This window comes from Myripristis murdjan, chromosome 5 (genome assembly GCF_902150065.1).
Source record: "Myripristis murdjan chromosome 5, fMyrMur1.1, whole genome shotgun sequence".
Classification (NCBI taxonomy): domain Eukaryota; kingdom Metazoa; phylum Chordata; class Actinopteri; order Holocentriformes; family Holocentridae; genus Myripristis; species Myripristis murdjan.
The window spans coordinates 27422101-27443259 of record NC_043984.1 but is presented as its reverse complement, the minus strand read 5'-3'; the positions used below and the strand labels follow the sequence as shown (position 1 = coordinate 27443259).

At 44.7% G+C, this 21159-nt stretch overlaps 2 protein-coding genes across 4 annotated transcripts; both read left to right on the top strand.

The window, feature by feature from the left end:
- The first annotated feature begins 703 nt into the window (after positions 1-703).
- On the top strand, positions 704-7696 carry rae1 (ribonucleic acid export 1). Of its 2 annotated transcripts, XM_030052500.1 has the most exons (13): positions 704-821; positions 2529-2647; positions 2806-2910; positions 3565-3657; positions 3763-3849; positions 3935-4021; positions 4572-4643; positions 4756-4863; positions 5101-5207; positions 5426-5501; positions 5927-6121; positions 6281-6366; positions 7040-7696. In XM_030052500.1, coding segments are annotated over exons 2-13 (1107 nt in total). In that variant the 5' UTR covers positions 704-821; positions 2529-2557; the 3' UTR covers positions 7041-7696. The 2 variants fall into 2 exon arrangements, with proteins under 2 accessions (XP_029908360.1, XP_029908359.1); XM_030052499.1 differs by lacking the exon at positions 7040-7696 and having other exon boundaries at positions 6281-6370.
- A 1991-nt stretch (positions 7697-9687) lies between these two features.
- LOC115359078 (RNA-binding protein 38-like) lies at positions 9688-20355 on the top strand. Of its 2 annotated transcripts, none has more exons than XM_030051372.1 (4): positions 9688-10126; positions 12434-12557; positions 12822-12876; positions 18459-20355. In XM_030051372.1, the coding sequence occupies exons 1-4, from the start codon at positions 9923-9925 to the stop codon at positions 18799-18801; spliced, it is 726 nt and encodes a 241-aa protein (XP_029907232.1). In that variant the 5' UTR covers positions 9688-9922; the 3' UTR covers positions 18802-20355. The 2 variants fall into 2 exon arrangements, with proteins under 2 accessions (XP_029907232.1, XP_029907231.1); XM_030051371.1 differs by having other exon boundaries at positions 12434-12572.
- Positions 20356-21159: the final 804 nt, after the last annotated feature.

Below are 21159 nucleotides of genomic sequence, written 5' to 3'. Positions count from 1 at the left end.
CTGTTCAGTAAAAACAGTTGTAATACTAACTATGGCAACAAATAATCAAAAAATGCAATGTTTTGATCTTCAAAGAGAAATTCCGTTTTCCCTTACCTTACTGCAGTCCAGGGAGAAAGGATGGCAGGTTCAGCTACAGATTTTCTTCCCCTGTGCAGGTAGAGGTTCAGCATTTTGCTCAAAGGCACTTCAGCAGTCCAGTGCTTAAGTTTGAACTCGGGTCCTCCAGTTGAAGGACAGTCTCTGTAGCCACCATGTTAATTGCAAAAGGGAGATTTGTGTGTTGTGCTGTTTGAATGCTGAATTTTGAACATTAAGACATAGGCTACAGTCCAATATGACGTCTACTGTCCCTTTGCACATACATGAGCAGCACTTTTGTCTTTTCCCTATATGAGTCAGTATGTATCTTACACTGTGAAACCCTACTGATCACCACTACAAACATTCTTTCATAGGTTGTAACCTTAGATTTTGTGTATGGACAGATGCCAACAAAACAGACACTTATGAGCCAAACTGACTCCAAAAAAACAAAAAACAAAAAACAAAAAAATGTTATATTATGTTGTAAGTTGGGAGTGTATGTGCATGAATGTGATGGTCTTGACTTAGTTTTGCACTGACTTCATTTTGAGTGTACACACCTGTCGTGCACTGCCTCCAGGTGGCCATTTCTTATTCTGCATGCCCTTCTCTTCCCCAGAGAAACGTCATCAGTCAGCGACTCAACCAAGAGAGCAAACGCCACATTTCTGTAGCGCCAAATAATAGTGTCAATTTTTTTGCCTTATCGAGTCGTACACACAACCACATTTGAGGTATGTATATTATACGTAGTCACAAGGCTAGGTTAAAGCAGAAAAATGTGCAGTTTAGTGTTTAGTTACGGTGTTAGAGGATGTGTTGTCTGTTAAATAGGAAACTTTTTCATCCACCCTGGCCACAATGGAAATTTTTGAAACGTACAAGCCACCTTCCTCGGTTTGCCACTCAAATAATAGCTGGTACAGTAGACAGGCTTATGAGACACTCTTTAAATGTCCAATTATTTGGCTAATGCCCCGTTTACGCCCAGCTTCGCTAATAAGGTGCGTTTGCTAGCTGGCTAGCGCCGGGGAGCTTGCAGCGGTAACAAACGCTAGCCCTGTCAAGTGTTTTTAGCTTCCTTTAGCACAGCTCTCTGTCGTCCCTACACTGGCACCGATAATATGACCATTTAATTGGCATTTAATTGGCCCTGTGACATGAACCAAGTGACATACCCAGTGTTGTGACATGAAGTGCTTGCTTGATGTCACGACTAATAATCCGATTTGTTAGCATCACCGACCGTTAGCGGCTGCTGCACCTGCTGGACGGTTTAAAAACAAACACGCTGCCGCACGAGATGGACCAAATTTCATACCTTTTTCATTCATTCATTCATTCAACCTTTATTTGGATTCGGGGAATCATTGAGAGCAAGCCCTCATTTGCAATGATGCCGAATGTACAACAACCATAAAAACAATACGGAATTACAATCAAAATAGCAAATAATAGAATAAAACAGGGATTAAAACAGAATAAAACAGGGAATAAAACACAATAAAACAGGGATTAAAACAGAATAAAACAGGGATTAAAAGAAAATAAAACAGGGAAATAAAACAGAATAAAACAGGGACAAAATTAAAAGCAGTTCCAACTATGAGTAAAATAATCAGCAATCAAGGATTTGAACTGGTCGAGGTGTACAAATGTTTTAAGTTGCAGGTCACGTTGCAAAATGTTCCAGCTGTGAGCTGCAGAGAAGCTAAAAGCAGTTTTTCCAAGTTCAGTGCGTGGACGCGGTACTTGGAGCAACAAAAAATTGGAAGAGCGTGTGGAGTAATTCCTACTGGACCACCTCAGTAGAGAGAGATACCTCGATATTTATGTCAGATATCTCGATAGCGATACGATATGTGATATCACTGTGGGCTCCCATTTACTTGAATTTTTAAGTGTGGCAACAGTGAGAATTAAGTTTTCTTCAAAACACAGTTTAATGATACCAACTGGATGTAGAAAATGCAGTTAGCATACTTCTAAAATATTGTTTTGGTCAGAACAGACCAATCGCGGTCTTAGGCTGCATTAAAATAATTTCAAAAGCAAATTCAATCAAACATTTTGCTACAACCTCTGCTTAAACATAGTGCTTTAGTATTGTTTTACCAGTGGAAACAGTGAAAATTAATAATTTTCCCAAAAAAACCCCCAAAAAAACCCCAAAATAAAATAAACAAACAAACAAACAAAAAAAAAAACAGTATAATTAGGTTAACGTTAACCCAAAATTTGATATCACCCACCTTTTGAGATATTCATATCTTTCATGTTCATATGTAGATAATGATATGATATCGCGACATCACTCAACACGAGGTTATAGTAAGTTACAGTGGCTTAATGTTCTCAGTTTGATTTTTGCACCATGATGTGAGCCTACTTTAAAAATATAAATTAGGTCTGCCACGTTGTGCTTGTGTTTCTTCTTTCAGGCATAGATTTCTCCCGACGTCAACCCACCATGAGTTTGTTTGGGACAAGCGCCGGCTTTGGAACAGGAGGGACCGGTGTGTTTGGAAGCACAACGACAGATAGCCATAATCCCATGAAGGTAAGCGGACTGAAAGCATGACTCGGCTCCCACATCATAGTAGTTTTGCACCCCTTCAACACCAATAATAGAAAAAGTGCCTTCACCCGTTCAGCTGACAGCGTCATGATTAGCTCAGCAGCCCTTGTTGATGTTGATGTTCCTGACTTGCACTGCAGGATGTTGAGGTGACTTCTCCACCAGATGACAGCATCAGCTGCCTGGCGTTCAGTCCTCCCACCATGCCAGGGAACTTCCTCATTGGGGGATCCTGGGCCAACGATGTGAGTGAATTGCAAGTTTATCATTTACCTCAAAGGTATATTGAAAATGGTGAAGTGGGTGCAAGATAATGGATGATTAAACACCTAGGAGGATGCTTGCGCTAGTTCTCCATAAGATAAGAGTTGTGGGGGGCTGTGCTGAGAATCAGGCGTTTTGTGGAGAGGGTTAGATTAATGGAAAATATGTTTAGGTTTAAGTTACAGGGCGTCACGGTGGTGCCGTAGTTAGCACTGTCGCCTCACAGCAAGAATGTCCTGGGTTGGATTCCCGACCAGCCACCCAGGGTCCTTTGTGTGTGTGTTTACATGTTCTCCCTGTGTCTGTATGGGTTTCTGCCGTGCGCTCTGGTTTGCTCCCACAGTCCAAAGACATGCAGGTCAGGTGAATTGGATATACTAAATTGCCCCTAGGTGTGAATGCATGCATGAATGTGCTTGTTTGTCTGTCTGCCCTGCAATGGACCCTCTGCCCAGTGAGTGCTGAGATAGGCTCCAGCAACCCCTGCAAACCTTATGAGGATAAGCGGATTGGAAAATGAATGGATGAATGAATATTTAAGTTGGTTTCCTTTTTAAATAAACATTCCTACACAGGCTATATGTTTTTATTTTTTTATTGCATGAGCACAGAGACACTTTATCATGTGACCCTAGGTTCGGTGCTGGGAGGTACAAGACAATGGACAGACTGTCCCCAAGGCCCAACAGATGCACACTGGCCCGGTGCTAGATGTGTGCTGGAGCGATGTAAGACTCTTAATTCATCACTTGTCCTGTTGTCACCTTTATTACAGAAGTCTGCTATCTGCTGAGCGATATCACGTTGTATGATATGTTGTTCTGTTTGAGCAGGATGGGAGCAAAGTGTTCACAGCTTCATGTGACAAGACAGCCAAGATGTGGGACCTTAACAGCAACCAGGCAATGCAGATCGCACAGGTTAGAATGACACCCCTCAGTTCAACCATGTGGTTTGTAGAATTAAATAGAATGATCTTAAAGCCATCCTATTTTCTCTTCACAGCATGATGGTCCAATCAAGTCAATCCACTGGATAAAAGCACCCAACTACAGCTGTATCATGACCGGCAGCTGGGACAAAACATTGAAGGTCCAACAACAGCCACTTACACACAGATGTTATTAGCTGAACATGCTTTGCATTTAAATGAAATGGATAACAACTTGAATGTTGTTACAGCCACCCTAAAACAAACAAGCAATATTTAAATTAGTTGTACGCAACTTTCCAAGACTGAGCCTAGTCATTTCACTCAGACCTTACCTTAGTCTTTGTTATTTGAAAGATCTGCTTTTACAAATTAAACTTAGTTTTCAAACATTGATCACTAAAACTGAGTTTCTGTCCAGACAAACTATAGCTTTGTATTTGTTTTTATTATAATAGTTGAGGCATATGAATGAAATTGCACATACACTGATGACACCAAATACTTTCAAACCTAAAGCTTTTAAATTGTCAGATAATCACACCTCCTTTCAGTCTTAAGTGGAAAAAAAATCATTCATGATCTGCAGTGTAATCATTTAGTTGCCTACACCTGAATCACAGTGAACATACTTTGAAAACACTTGCTCAGGAACATAGTGCTTAACTTGAGCACTGAAAAACATGTCTGCTTGTCTGTTTCCCTCTGCAGTTCTGGGACACTCGCTCTCCCAATCCCATGATGTCTCTGCAGATGCCCGAGAGATGCTACTGTGCAGATGTTGTAAGTGGATATAAGGAATAATATATGTAGTTCAACATTTGCTGACTGGAGAGTTGAACAAGTAGATTTTTTTTTATGTTGTTTTGCATGTCCGTCACCCCTCTCTGTGCAGGTGTACCCTATGGCAGTGGTGGCTACAGCTGAGAGAGGCCTAATCGTCTACCAGCTGGAGAACCAGCCCTCAGAGTTTCGTAGAATAGATTCTCCTCTTAAACATCAGGTGAATCATTCTGGAGTCTCCTCCTCCTCCTTTTTTAAACCATTTTTCCTAGTCTTTGCCTCTGTTACTTTAATTTTTTTCCGAGATGTCATGCCTCTTATGCTTGTATTTTTGTGTACAGTCTGATTCATTGTCCTTGATACCATGCCATATATGAAGCCAGCATTTGAAAGGCAGGATGTTATTTACGCATGAATGGGTTTTGACCACCATGTCATGTGTGCTCTCACCCTGCAGCACCGCTGTGTCGCCATATTTAAGGACAAGCAGAACAAGCCCACCGGCTTTGCACTGGGAAGCATTGAGGGCCGAGTGGCCATCCACTATATCAACCCTCCAAACCCGTGAGTGCCTCTAATAACACATTCCTAACAAGTGAATGGGTTTTGTGTGTGGGGGTGGGTGTGAGATGACTGTGTCCTTCTGTAATCCATTCAAGTGTGACTCGTGCTCACAGTTGAAACATTTCCATTATTAAAAGAATATTGACATATTCCTTTGTTTATAATTTTGGCCAGCAAAGGCCTGAATGAAAATATGAAAATTTGTGTTTCTCTGTCAGAGCCAAAGACAACTTCACCTTCAAGTGCCACAGGTCCAATGGAACCAACACAGCCACTCCACAGGACATCTACGCTGTAAGTTACTCTGAGCCCTGCTGGGAAACTCTTGATATTGTGAGAGGAATGTTTCTCTTATCCATTAAAATGAGATTTTAATGTGCTGAAACTTTATTAGAATATAAACATACCATACTAATGAATGGATTTAATCATCAAATAATTTTGATTTTGACGCTGCTTAAATTTATATCAGAGATAGTGGTAGATACAAAATCCACACTTACACTACTGTAAGCAGTGTAAGTGTAAGACACTCATTCAGTGGTGCTCTGGATAAGACTGACTGCTGATGGTTAAAATACATATTCATTTGACAGTATCTCATAGATGAATTGAGTATGAAACTGAATTTTGTGCATATGCGTTATGACATAATTTGAAAGGAATTGGTTTAATTGGAATTTTAATATTTTAATATTTTGTTCTCACGTCTCCATCAGGTGAATGCTATCTCCTTCCACCCTGTGCACGGCACGCTGGCCACTGTGGGCTCAGACGGGCGCTTCAGCTTCTGGGATAAAGACGCTCGCACCAAGCTGAAGACCTCGGAGCAGCTCGACCAGCCCATTACAGCCTGTTGCTTCAACAACAACGGCAACATCTTTGCCTATGCCTCCAGTTACGACTGGTCAAAGGTAAGGGGTGTAATTTACATTTGAACTTTGTTGACTGCGTTGTCTGTTAAAAGTAAATGTACCAGTTAGCCGAAATTAGCAAGTTTTTATGATTTTTTTGTGATTTAATAATGATCCCTGTCATACTGTCACTAACTGGTGCTCCATCTGTATCCTCAGGGCCACGAGTACTACAACCCTCAGAAAAAGAACTACATCTTCCTGAGGAACGCCGCCGAGGAGCTGAAGCCTCGGAACAAGAAATGGTGAGAGAAGGGCAGCCGCTGTCCTTAATCCTGGAGACCGTGGTCGCCGGACGGGGCTGCCCCACTTCCTCATTGCCCTTGTGACTCTTGCTGCGGGGCCTTCCTTGGCATCCTTTTATCCCTGGCATGCAGGGATATGGGCAGTGAGGATTTTGAGGATTTCAGTACTGCCATGTGGCGGTACAGATAGTCATTTTCCATCAGAGTGGTGCTGTACCAATGACTTGAGTGAAGTCCTTGAGAGCTTTTTTGGTTTCTGCTGTAATAGTGTACACAAGCTTCCTTTGTGCTTGTAGAATCAGGAATGTTTTGAGACGAAAAAGCCTACTGGCTTTTTACACCCATTTGAATTGTATTTTGTCTGAGCTGGTGAGGTTTTGCAGTGCATTCCTTAACACGCTAAGAATTTTAAGCACTTTGTAACTTATTTGCTGAAGCAGACACTCATGAGAAATTCATTTGGTGAGGAAATACTGGATAGTAACGTTGGAAAGGCAAAGATTTATTATGAATTGGCTTGATTTGCAGGTAATGTTTTGATTATGTGTTCTCTGCTCGAGTGAGATTGTACTCATTGCTCTGTGCTGAAAGGGACAAGAACACCCTTTCAGAAATAAACAAAACAACCTCATAAAGATTCTCTTGGTGACTGACTGCTCCCTCCTGTCTTTAGATTCATCGTGCCAAGTCGCATCAGTTGTGGGGAAACGCGGAAGACCTGCTGCTTTAGTGTGTGTATACGCTCAAGACAGAGACACCTTCCTTTCGGCAAACACCTGGACCAATGCCGTGACACTGCATACTGTGCATGGACCAATCAGAGGGGCCTATCCAACCCGGCGTTGATGACAGCTGCGTGACAATTGGTCTCAGAGGTCATCAGGGGGGTTAATTTGTCATTCATCTTGATGTTTTGGGTTTTTTTATCATTGTGTGCAGCTCCTTATTTTTTTACACAGCTTTCCAAAGACTTTACGTTCTCTTTTGATTTGCTGTTTCTCCGTGGTGTAGTTCGAAAACTGAAAACTGAAAACTGAAATGTGAAATAAATAACATTGCGCATACTCTTAGATTTTTACATGTTTATTCCAACCTGAGGGAGTCAGTACGTTAGAAAACAAAAACAAAAATGTTGTGGCCACTGTATATGTGTTTGTTGGGGACTTTACTTGGCGGAACTGTATTTTGCATGCTTTACCATGGACTACTAGACCACGATCTCATATTCCAGCTGTACAACTCCTTTCTTCATGCATGTGGGTCTCTCCTTAACATTGGAATCGCCGCAAAATCAAATGGATAACACTGAACAACGACTGTATCACAATGAGCCTTCGTGTCTGCGTGTTTCAATCCCAAGTCACCAGCAGGTGGAGCATTCTGCCTTTCAGTGTGTGTGTGTGTGTATTCGCCTCAGTGACCTGCAGAGACACTGAGAGCTGGGGTCAGGGAGGCAAGCGGGCCAGACAGGATCAAAGCAGGGCAGTAGGATTCTTCATCCAGGTAAGTCCTTTTGACAGAGCTGGAGGTAGGGGATTTATCGGGAGGATATGAATGAAGTTGCGTGGGCAGCTACAAAGGCCATGTGTGAGAAGTGAACCAGTTCATAGAGGACAAGGTGTGAATTAAATGCCCTTTTATTGAGGTCATTAGAGTATCACCTCACTGTTAGCCTGACCCTGGGTACTTAACAGTGGAGCACCAAGGCACCGAGGGTGGGAAGGCTCCCTATTGGCTACTGTCCACTGGCTCCCCTCGACTTTCACGGGGCCTCACTGGTTCCAGTCGTCTTGAGCTGCTGTCTCTCACTGTAAAGTCTTAATGTGTGATACCTGTTATTTAACCCCCGTTCCTTTGAATCACCCCAGCTGGAAGTCGGCACAGTCATTGAGTCAAAAAAGGTTCAGCTAAAGCATTGAACAAAATGGTAGAAAATAGAAATGGTGCAATATAAAGTGCTCCAGTTTGAGTAATGGCATGGTCATAGGCAAGGCTGATCTCACACTGTGCTCATGCACTGTTACTTGTTCCAGCATGTCTAATGCACTAGACCTTGAGAGAATAATCTTCATTTGAGCAATCAGTCACTTGGTATTTACACAGATTTTTTTTTACTGTTTGACTGACCTGTTGCTTAGGACCTTGGACCTTTACCCATCCTTTCACCTCTGTGTTAGAGAGAACCTCACCTCCTCTAGAAAATAATAAAAAAAAATGTATAGCACTTTTCTAATCAAAGATACAAAGTGCCTACACAAGCAACATGTAGAGGACCTCTTGAGCAATTAAAAATTATAAGCCCCAGTTCTCACTTGTTACCATGCCTGTATAACATGTGCCAAACATTATTCTTTATAATTAAATCATAAGAGGTTCTCTGCCGTGGTGGGGCTTCATTGCAATGTATAATATATATTGTTATGAATTAATAAAAAGGAGTGCCTGTCAACGCTGGACCTACAATAACGCTATGCCTTAGGATTTTCATATTGCCCCTACAATAAAGAGCTAATAAGTTTTTCAAAGGATATGGTAGATGTCAGCTTCATACAACTTTATCATGCTTTGACCATGTCACACTTTTTTTTATTATCTCTTGGGGAATATGTATAACATCAAACTATAATATATTTATGATTTGATGAATTTTTAAAGACATCACAGTATAGGGCATATTCTCAAACTACCACAGATACTGTACACATTGTTCCTACAGGAATATCAAAGCAATACCATGGTTCATATATGTATATAAAACACCATATAGTGTATTAAGGTCACTACAAACTCACTATACCACTGGGGTCTTTGTTGCCCATTTCTTGTTGTAGCAGAGAATAACAAACACACTTTAAGTCTCAAGTGCTTTTTGTTTGTTTGGTGTGGTATCCAGTGTGGTGCTTTGGTTTAACCTTGGATTTGCCGCAAAACAACCATAAACCTGCAATGTAAAGTGCACAAGTGGAAAGTATGGTGTCTAGGTTACATCTCATGGTTATTTAAAGGCAGAAAGGTAAAATAGATATACGCTAAATGTCGTCTGTTTAGTTAGTGAAAGTTTACATCAAGCCTGTGGCCGAGACAATTACTTCCTCATTACAGTAGTACAGTGTGCCATGTGGCGGAGCCGCGCTTTTTGCTGTACAGTAGGGGCTTTTCTTTGTGTAGTAAAGGACAAAAGCAGGTGCAGCAGAGCGGCTGTGGGCGGGGCTTCTCGCCAAGTTAGCTCTCGGAATGCCTCCTGATTGGCCAGGAGTTGAGCGTGGGCGCGGCCGGTGCCCTGAAGTATAAAACGCTCCCGGAACATTTTTGCACAGAGACAAACAAGCAACCAGTGTGGACGAACCTGCGGGAGTGGAGGCAGTGAGAGCCGTAGATGTCATCAGGTTGCCACAACTTTAAGGACCGCGGCACAAAGGGGGCTACAGCAGCCGAGGAGACCCTCAGCACACACTCTCCTGCGATACTGTGTCTGCCTGATTGATGCCAGGACGTTTTTGAGCCGCTTCTTTCATTTTTCCTCTGTTATTGGTCTCGTGTCTCCTCCGGCCGACCAATGCTTCTGCACCAGTTCATGAACGAAGTCATGCATCCCACGGCAATTCAAAAAGACACTACTTTTACAAAGATTTTTGTGGGCGGGTTGCCTTACCACACGAACGATGCCTCCTTGAGAAAATATTTCGAGGCCTTTGGAGACATAGATGAGGCTGTGGTGATAACGGACAGGCAGACCGGCAAATCCAGAGGATACGGCTTTGTAAGTAGCACAAGACAAAGTCACGCACTAATGTCTGTCATGAGATTGACACATTGTCTCGGTGTTTGCGCTCATTCACAACTTCAGACATAAACAAAACACAGTTTAGCCTTTTCTAGGTTATGGACATTGAAACATTTTATAATTGTATTGCTGTTTGTGCGATTTACAAAGGCGGCGGCGGCCACAATGTTTTATTTTCCGTCATATGTGCTAGACCCTAAGATGCTAAACTTGAATCTCCAACATCCGGTAATCATTCACATACTTGTCAAAATTAATCATTCACCCCAGCAGCTTTAAACGCACTAATGCACAGCTTCTCTCTTTTTTGCCTTGCTGGCTGTTATTTTAGCTTAATGAGGATGAGGGATCACATGAGTTGATGGGTGACTAAGAAGATTATATCTCAACATATGTCTGATGTCCCCCCTAAACCCCCCAATGTAGTCAGTCCCCTGAACTCACCCCCTGAACAGCCGGCTTATCAGTTCTGAGGTGTGTGTGTGTGTGTGTGTGTGTGTGTGTGTGTGTGTGTGTGTGTGTGTGTGTGTGCAGCTCAGTCTGCAGTTTCTGCTTGCTTTATATGGTGAATTTGGAGCAGTAGGGAGGTCGACCTTGCACAGCCTGACCTCCATTGTCAAGGACTGGAGCAGTCGGCCATAACATGATTTGCACCAGATCTTGGCTGTTGAGGAAGGCATTCCAGGATGAGTTAATTGGCTGTCTGCTAGTCCCAGAATCATTTCAGCTTCCCTTTGACCCCGTCTTTTATTGAACCTGAGGACTTTACAAGCTTCAACAGGAGAATATAGTTAACTTTGAAAAGATATAATCTGATGGCTGGACCCAGTGAGTCTGTAAGCTGCATGCCTTCTGAGCTCATAGTAAAGGATTGAGGTTAGAGGTCTAGGAAAGTACATACTAACCATGGATGTGTAATTGATGAAAGACCCTGAAGAAACCGATTGATGTCTGATTTGAGTCTCCACTGATAGGTGAGCTGTCCCGGTCCAGCCAGATAAAGACGGCCATTCTCTCTTTGACACAAAGAACAGGAGCAGCACACGAAATGCAAATATTTACCAGAAGCTTGGAAAGACGCATCAGCACTAATGTAGCTGGCAGGCCAAAGATGGAATGGAAAATTGTTATGTGTGCATGTTTATTTCTAACTGCGGAATTGTAAGACAATTGCACTCGGTGTTTACACATCAGCTCCCAAACTTCAAGGAAAACTGTCCTGTGAATGTGGTTGGTGTCAAACGGACGCCGAGTTGAGTCTCGTGTTTCAGGTTGAACAGGCTCAGGGCAATGTGGGTGATGCCTCAGGCCTGAGAGAGAGTGAGAGACACACATATCACACATACACGTGCTGAAGTGCTCAGCACCTTGCAGTACAGAGTACAGCCCAAGCAGTAAGCAACCACTGGGAGTTTTTTTTTTTTTTCGTCTCACCGATGGGGCAACCTGCTAATCCTGTTGCTGAGCGTTTCAGTCAGAGAGGTAGCTGGCAGAGGAGGGAAGAAGGGGGGTGTCCGCCAGAGCCAAGCTTACCTTTTTTTTTTTCTTTTCTTTTCTTTTTTTTTTTTAAACACACTCCAGAGGTGGATTAGTAGATCCCCCACAGCAAGGCTCTCCGCAGTGTAAACACAGCCTCGTTCTTCCTGTGTGTTCACAACAGAGGCCCTGGAGTGGGCTTTGTTCTGGATCCATCCAGTATGAAGAGGCAGCACAGCTTTTAAAATGTCTTCTGAAACAATGTGAAACGTGGCCTACATTCACCACCCATCCCACACACAGAGGTGTCTGAACCCTCTGAGTTGGCAGAGCAGGGCAATCAAGACAGAAGGGCTTGTCTAATGCCAGGAGGGAGAGAGGAGGGGTGGACTAATAACAATCTCCTTAATATCTTGTCCCTAATTGGATAAGCTCCTTGTTATTCTTCGCAGATCCATATTTCAGCAGGTCTGACTGTGGCTGAGCTGCTGTCAAATGGCTGGCTAGCTCACTACTACTGTTGTGGGCGGTTCCCAGTGGCTAATCATTTGTGTTTTGTTTGTAGTCTCTCCTTTTCCTTCAGCGAAAAGGAATTTCAGCAGTGTAAGGGCCATAGTGGGCTTTTATGATCATAGGCTAGAGCATTCTGTTTCCATTTCAAAGATTTTTGTTTTGTTTTGTTCTTTGCTTAGAGGGTCGAAGTGACCCTGACTGCAGCAGCCGCAGCGGCTCAGCCAGTCTGTGTGACATGAGATGAAATTGGTTCTCCTTCTGAGACCTTGTTGATGAGCGTGACTCTGCCACCAGGTGACAATGACAGACCGAGGAGCGGCAGAGCGGGCCTGTAAGGACCCCAACCCCATCATCGACGGGAGGAAGGCCAACGTCAACCTGGCCTACCTGGGTGCCAAGCCCCGCAGCATGCAGACAGGTGAGGACAACATGGGTGAGAACAACTTATTTATAATTTATAATTTTTATTATTTACACACTAAATAAAGTTGGATTTCCCAAATGCATGCATATTTTTAGTATTGTGTATCATGGTCTTAGAAATGTTTGCTATTTGTTTTTGGTAATATTCGGCTTGAGACAGGCTCTGCCTCTGTCTTTCTCCATGCCCTCTGTGCATTGTTCTCTGGTCCTCCTCTGTAAATGCAAATGTGTGTCTGACAGCCGGCCTCCTGTCTTCCAGGCATATCCATCGGAGTGCAGCCCATTCACCCAGCACTCATCCAGAGGCAGTATGGGTAAGCGAGCGGGAGTGGGCACTCCCTTATTGTGTTCTCTTGTATTACCCCCTGCACAAAGTCACTAGGCAACTATTTCTCTGACAAACAAGGCCCCTGGATAGTACATGTCAGTTTCTCTGTACTCTATTAGCATATTTGAGTTGTACAGGCATTTGGGGAAATAGTTAACATGTCTGCTGTAATGTCAGAGCATAACAGAGGAGAACCTCTGACTCTTGTTGGCTTCAGGAGACTCTTGATGCTTTCACCTGGCTGAGCGGGCTCACAGAGAAATCTCCCTAGAAATGGCTGTGTTGTAGAAACAGCCTGGACGGGGTAACCTATGCTCCGCTGAGCAGTTAATAACCATATCACCGGAGCAGTGTCACTCCTGTGACCCCCTGCAGCTCACAGCCATTCATATTCTGCAAACAAAAAGCTCCAGTCTGTCTGCACGACTGAAATACCCTGAGTGGTTCAGATAGCTTTATGAAGTGGTTTTGTCAGCCGGTTTGTCATGAATTGCATTCTGGAGTAACACAAGAGACTAATACCACGTTTTTACACTGAGCAAGCGGGTTTAACACGTTTTGTTTTTTGTCTCACCCAGTATTACCTGAAAAAAAAAATCACATGACACTGTTTACACAGCAGAGGATACCAGACTGCATATTTTACTGTGAGGTTAACTGGTGTCACAGTCTTTCAACCTGAATGAAACACGGTGTCTCCAAACAGCTTACTTAAGTCAGATTCCCATCCAAACAATGGTGATTTTGTGATAATTTATCATACTACATAGATTAAAGTTACTCTGAGGGTTCTGTACAGGAACAAAGAATAAATACGTCTAGAGCTTAAGGGGATCCTGGAAAACAAACCGTACTTCAACTGAGAGCTTAAACTGACAATGAGGAGAGATAAGACTGTAAGATTGCAGTAGCCTTGAGTGATGGATCCAGGGGTCCAGTCCTCTCCAGACCCATCAGGGACATGTCTCATCATGTTCCAAGAGTTTGGGTGGGGTGGTCACTGGAAAGTCCCTGTGTCCACACTCCTACTACCATAGTAACTACGGGTGGCGCCGGAGCCCCAAGGGTTTGAAACATGGCGCACTGCGCTGCTGCTCGGTGGCATGTGTTTGACAGGTGCTGGCTCTTATTACAGCCTTTTACACCCTCTTAATCTCCCATGACCACCGCCCCAGAGAGGGAGAGAGACACACAGAGCACCTGTCTGCCTGCCTCTGAGGTTTCTCTATCTGCTGGTTGACAGACACAGGCCTCCCTAAGATGCAGAGCACACAAGTGGTCTTTCTTTCAGCCGCTCTCCCGCCCCGAAAGCCCTTGGCAACATGGTGTGAGGACATCGCATAAAGTGGGATTTTGAGCAGTTGCGGACCATTGTGTGGAGGTGGTGTGCCCAGTTTAGACTGATATGTGCGTGTGTGTGTGAGAGAGAGTGAGTTAGCATAGCTGTGGTCAGCAGATGCTGTGAACTGTGAGGGCTAGAGGGGGTCACTGAGGCCAGGGACATTGTTTTGATAGGGAGGAGAGGGGAAGGGTAGCAGTCTTGTCAATGCGTTTGCAGTTTCATTCTCCGTCATGAATCTTCTCTTCCGCTTTCCTCTACACTGCCCCTCTCCCATGCCGTATGTAGGCCTATGCCTTTTTATTTCTTTTCTATCAGTTGAAGGGTTTTGTTTTCTCTTTTAGTTTCTTCCATCACAGCTCTGTTCCTACTGGGGTGTCAGATGGAGACGCTGAAAACTGACACCTTTGTGAGACTGGGAGGGGGAGGTGGGGACTTAAGAAAAGGGGGGGGATGGTGTCTGGGGGTGTATGCTGGGGCTCTGTAAAAGCCCAATGCTTAATGAGGCACTAAGCTCACTGGGAAACACACCTCTACAGGTGTCAAATAAAGCACCCTTTTTTCTATCCTTCTTTGAAAGAATATTCACAGCCCTTTTTATATTTCAACGCCCGAGCTGGTGGAGGGGAAAAGAAGGAATAATGGGTCCTCAGGTATTTTTTTTTATTCCCTGACCCAAGCAGCACCCTCTTTGTTGCACACTTCATAGTTGCAGCAAGAAGTCACACACTGAAGAGCTTTTTTTTTTTTTTTTTTTTTATCTTGTAGAAATATTTAGCTGCCCGATGAGGAATATAGCCTGGGCTCTCAGATTAGGCTGTCTTAAATCCTACCGCTGCTATACGTTTCACTGATGAATGCTCACTGTTGCCTTCATTTGAGCATCAAACTAATTCTGGTTATTGTGCTTGTCCAGTCTCTCGGGCTGCTCTCCCCAGAATGGCTCGGTGTCAAACGCACATCCACTGGCGGTCAGCACAAAACCAGCTGACCTCTGATCTTCTGGCCATCATCCACAGTTCCTGTCCAGTGTCCCACAATGCACTGGCACTGTGTCCCTATGGTCCAGAGATCTTGCGCCTCTCCTCACTTTTTCTTGCCTCTGTTCCCAGCCCATCAGTCTCTCTTTAAATAGATGCACAGAAAAATGTCTATAAAATGTCAACCTCTCCGTCTCTCAGTATAGAGCAAGAAGTAGAATAGGATTGCTGCATTTCTCTTTATCGCCCTTTAGGCTTACATTATTTACATTATCTTCTATTATGCTCTTTGCCTCTGCAAGGTCACATGATTTTAAGCCTAGATCAAGGCAAACTGCCTGTGGCAGCACATATTGCCAAGGCTATAGAGAGGCCAGGCTCATTATACATGTCAGTGAATGTAGGCTACGTATGCCTAACAGCATTAATGTATGGTCATCTTTGAATGCTGTGTGTGTGAGAGTGAATGCCTCTTTGTTAGTAGCTCGGTAGCACTGTGAGGGCAAAGTGTAGATGGTGTCTGTGGGTGGGGGTTGCCTTCATTTGCTTATGCTTACCAGTTACATGTCAGTGTAGTCTCATTGTATGTGCTCAAGGCATTGCCCACAGCACTCGGCCCCCACGCACGGCAGATGTCTCTGCAAAATACAGCAGGCTTCTTTAACTTGGCTCTGCACTGCTAATTTTCTTTGAATATGTGCCTTGAAAAGCAGGTCATTTAAGCAGGTTACTCGGCTAAACCTGTCATCAGCCCTGTTACTTTGATTTGACTGTGTGTGTTATGTCATCACATATTTTTTTTTCTTTTGGATTTCAGGGCTTTTGGACACATGACTCCCATTCTTTTTGAATAGACAGATGACATTTTTCCTGTTTTTTGTGTTCCTGATCCCATCTCTGTATTGACTGATTGACACCATAGGCCCTCCATGTCATTGGCAACAGTAATAATTACCGTCCTCCTATCTCAACCCTCTGTCATGGTTACTCTGTGCTACCAGCTGACCAGTGCACCAGCAGAGGAGGAGAAGATGCCCACAGTGCAGGACTAGTCCGGAGGAGGGTTTGACAGAATAAGTCTGCTCCCCCACAGCCAGCCCCTCTCCAAGGTGCCAGTAATGGCTTGAGAGTGCAGTGCGGTGTGCCGTGATGGATTGAAGTGCCTTTTATCTTTCCCTGTGTGTGTGTGTGTGATATGAACTGAAGAGGTTATGCTGATTGCAGTGTGACACTTTCCCTTTTATGGCATGGTTTGGGGTTTGTAGTGGTGACTATGGTTCCTGTGTGAAGTTAAAGCAGGGGTCTGGGGGTTGGAGAAGGGTGTGTGTGTGTGTCTGAGTGTGTGTGTGTGTGTGTGTGTGTGTGTGTGTGCTCGCACATGGGCATGCGCCCATCTGCGACGACATCCCTGTCCATGCATGCTTCCATGTTTTGCTGTGTTGTCTTAATGGCTGCCTCTCATTACTTGTCCATTACAGTCTTTTTCTTCTCCTAGACACTGATCTGGGGGGGGAAAAAATTCAAGACTGATACTTAAATACAGTCCAAGTAAGAAAGGTTTTTTGTTTTTTTTTATCAGTACTGAGATGCAGCTGAAGATTGTGAGTCAAAGTGACATTTGTTGTGACTATTCTGTCTTTGTCTAAGGGTGTGTGTGTGTGTCTCTGTGGATGTCTCACTCCCAGCTGTAGTATCAAGGGTAAAGGTTCTCAAAACAGTCATCGTTACATCACCCTTTACATGGAGCAGGGTCCTGTCCTCTCTGCCATCGCCTTCCCTCCCTTTAGCCCTCCGGAGGGCAACAAACACAGGAGAAATTTGTCGAAGCACAGCCTCCTTTTCCATCACAGGAGAAATACTCCAAGCCCTTAGTAAAAATAGACCCCCGCCACCCCTCGGCCCCGCTCGCTCTCCTTGGATGATGTGACAAAGTGTAGACAGCAGGAGAGAGAGAGAGAGAGAACAGTCCCCAGAGCCCTCAGCCCTAATCAGCAATCTGAGAGTGAGCCCATGAGGCCTGGCAGAGGCTGGCACCAAACCTGATGAGCTCCCTCGTCACTGTTAGCAGCATCACCTGCGATCGTTCGGGAGATTTACACACCAAAAGGGAACTTGGTGTCTACAACTTCTCCACTGCCCTCGCATACTTCCCCTTTTTGTGTGTGTGTGTGTGTCCGTCCGTGTGTATGTGAGTTTGAGTGTTCTCAGCGAGTGAAGAGCAGCAGCTGCTAAAACACTCGGCTGGTGCCTGAGCTTGAAAACCTGCCAGTAACGGCTGTCTCTATCATTTACCCCCCCCTCCACCCCACCCCACCCCCTCCCTCGCTCTCAGGGGGGCCCTACCTAACAGGTTCTGTAGGTTTTTCTAACTGACACAGAGGGAGGGTTGAGTCACCTTCACTTCCTAACCACCTCTGCCTTTTGTCTGTTATGTAGTCTTAGCAATGGCAGTCTGAGAGAGCTGCAGCCGGTAAGTTCAGAACACCTACAGAGAGTTTATGTTCGGGACACGCTAGCCCTGTGGGAAACAATGTAAACAACAGAAGCCAGACCTTAGGATTTCTCTTTGGCCCTGTTCACACTTTTGGTTTTAACATCCCGTCTCGGGTGATCCGATCACAAGTGCACAGCCAAGACAGATCGCTGTTTACGCCTGGCATTATCGTGTGTCTCAAATGCATCTCCAGCGACCGTCAGAATTACAGTTTTCCTTTGTTTTCTGCCTTTAATTGCTCTGCAGTGTACTCCAACTCCATCCTTGCTCCCTTCTTCCCCCTCACTTTTATATCCCATGCTTTCACTGTCTTCCCAGTTTTCCCCACCTATTCTGTTCCCTATCTCTGGCCCATTCACAAGCTACTCTATTTATATGATTACCTGGCAGACGCCACAATCTCACTGCCAACACAGCTTCATTCAGATTTAAATTACATACCAACAGCAGTTCATTCTAACAAACCTTTTACTGAACACCACCTCCTAAGCAAATATGTGGTCCTCCGATGTTTTCGGGGGCGTACCAGGATGCATTAGCATTACAAGGGCCTCTCTAACCGCCTCCCAAGGTGGTGTGAGTGATCGGATCACAATGCATCTCGAAAACACATTGGACACCGTTCACACCTATTCTTAGAGTTGCCCACCTTTGATCGGATCACACGAAAAACCTAGTGTGAGCGGGGTCTTTGTTCTGGAGCTGCAGCCCATGTCTAACCCCTCTGTTTGGCCTGTCTGTCTGTTTGTGTCCAGGTTGGCCCAGCAGTATCTCTACCCACAAGCCTTTGTCCAGCCCAGCCTGGTCCTGCCCACTCAGGTTTCCACCTCTGTCAACACCACCCCGTACCTGGACTACAGCGCAGCCTACACCCAGTATGCCCAGGCCGCTTTTGACCAGCAGTACCCCTATGCTGCCTCCCCGGCCGGCTTCCTCGGCTACAGCTACGCCCCGAGTCCCACGGCCTCCGCCGGCCCAGCCGCTGCAGCCACAGCCCCGGCCACTGTCCACCCCACCCTCCCCTCCGCCGCCGGCCCAGCTCCGGCCTTCCTGCACTACGCCCCACAACAGCACGTCCAGCCAGACCGCATGCAGTGAGCCGGGGAGGGAGGAGAGAGAGGGCAGCGGTGGTGACGGTGGAGCTTTGGACCCAGGATGGGGGTGATGCCCTGTATGGGTTGAACCTGCTGTCGTCGTCGCCAGCAGGGGCTTTCAGGAAAAAGGGTGGGACTATTGCACTACACCATCAGGATATGAGCCCCTTCCTCATTGGTCGAGGGGTCGAGGGGTGGGAGGGGTATTAGGACTGTCAGGGTTCAGGTTGGGAAGCTAAACGGCATAAAATATGTGGTCGCTTCCACCGGCTTACAGAAGCTGACACTTCAATTTTTTTATTATTATTCTTTATTATTTTATTAATGTCATTGTCAATGTTTGTACGCCGTTTTATTATCAATGTTATCTTTTTTATGTTTTTTTTTTTTTTTTTTTGGCTCAGTCAGTGTAAGTCATGAATGTCAATGGTACATACCGATGTTTGGAGAGCTTTCTGGGACGTGTACCCCCTCCTCCCCCGCAGCTCCTGAGCGTGGGGTCGGATATGAAGGGCATTGCTGCTTTAGGACACTGGGGTTAGACAGAGGTGGGCGCTGGTGGTGCGAACAGGGTGTTGATTTGGAAGGCACAGAGCCACAAGCTACAACCTTACCAGCATATCTACGGTCGCATCCTGTTTCCGTCCACGCCGAGGCAGAGGACAAGGCCGTGAACAAAACCCCAGCGTTCAGCTCCACACAAGAGGATGACAGCGACTCTGATTTCACTGACAGCAGATTTCAGTTCACGAAAAGGACAAAATGGAAAGTTTCAGTATAAGACTGTGGGGGAGTCATCCCCTTTTTTCATTCTTTTTTTTTCTTTTTTAAATTAAAGAGGCCTTAATAAAACTCCTTTTTGAATCTCCTCTTTTTTTTTTCTTTCCATAAGCGCTCCCCCCACACCAGCCACCCACAGTACCAAGATCCATCCTAACTTGCCTGACTGTTTCCAGCTGTCAAGACACATTAATCTGGCTCATTTGGGTCTTGATGATTTTCGATGGATGTAGATAATCATATGCAGTATGTGGGCAATGGGGACAAAAAGCGCCAGGTATTGACATTGGAAGGTAGCTGACACTGAGCTCGAACACCAGTGTATTCTTTATTTTTCTATTTTCTTTCTATTTCTTTTCTGTTAAGCTAAGATTGTCACAAACTATTTCTCTCAAAAGGACATTCATGTATAGCATTTTAAGTACAATTACAATATTTATGTGTCGGTATTTATAGGAGGTACTAAGTTAAAAAAAAAAAATGCTTTTTTTGTTGACTATAGTTGTGGCACTGAAGTCATTTTACTTGCGGAAGCATACCTGTAGATCCACAGATATGATTTCTTAGTCTTTTTTTTTTTTAAATCCTGTCACCATATCTGTGGATTTTCTTGTGTGCACAGCAACTAGATGCTCATTTGTAGCCCCCTGACTGGTTGGATGAAAGATGCCCAGTAGATTTTTTTTTTTTTTTCAGTAAAATGTCTTTTACAGACCTTTCAAAGAAGCCATACCAAAAAAATAAATAAATAAATAAAAAATTTGTATTTAAAATGCCACCTGACTTGTTTGTTCTTGTTGAAATGATACAGGAAAACATTGTTATTTAGGGTTTAGAGGGCTTTAAAACACATCAAGTCACACAAATCATACATGTGTGTGTTGTAGAGTGTGTCATCACTGCGCAGCGTGTTGTATTCAAAACAAAACCGTAGTCCAGATCAACCTGTCTTGATTCTTTGAAAGTCCCGTGGGGTGTGTGTGTGTGTGCGTGTGCTTATGCATGTGTGTGAGAGCCATGCTTCTTATCAAGGCTGTGTGTGCTGTTTGCTCCTGTGCAGGGTGGGCGGGGAGGCGGGGGGTGCAAGAGGGGAGCAGGGGGCCCATGCTTTTATCAACCCACAACAGTACCACCTGCCAGAGGCTTGGGGTGTTCCCGCACACACACACACACACACACACACATTCACGCCGTCGCTGAGGAACTTGTATAAGCAGAAGAAAAGGAGCTTGTCAGTGTGGAGTTTGAAGGGCTGTGAGCAACACTTATTTTTACACTCTGATAAACAAGCTGACGAACAGAACAGGCTCGGCCTGCTCGGTTCCCGGCAGCGTCTCCACATGTTTGTGCTTACATCAGCCACTTCATGAGATCTCTCCTCTCAACCACTCTGTGGCCTGAGGAGGCACAGGCGAGGCTGTAAAACGAACAAAACATTTGACTGATAATCCAGTTTCGTCCTCACCTTGGGTGCACTGATTGATTTTCCCCCCCATAAGGATTTTGGCTATGGCCTTGAGTTCAATAGATATTTTGTTAGCGATGCTGTGTTTTAATTTGAAATCCGTTCAGACGTTCTCCA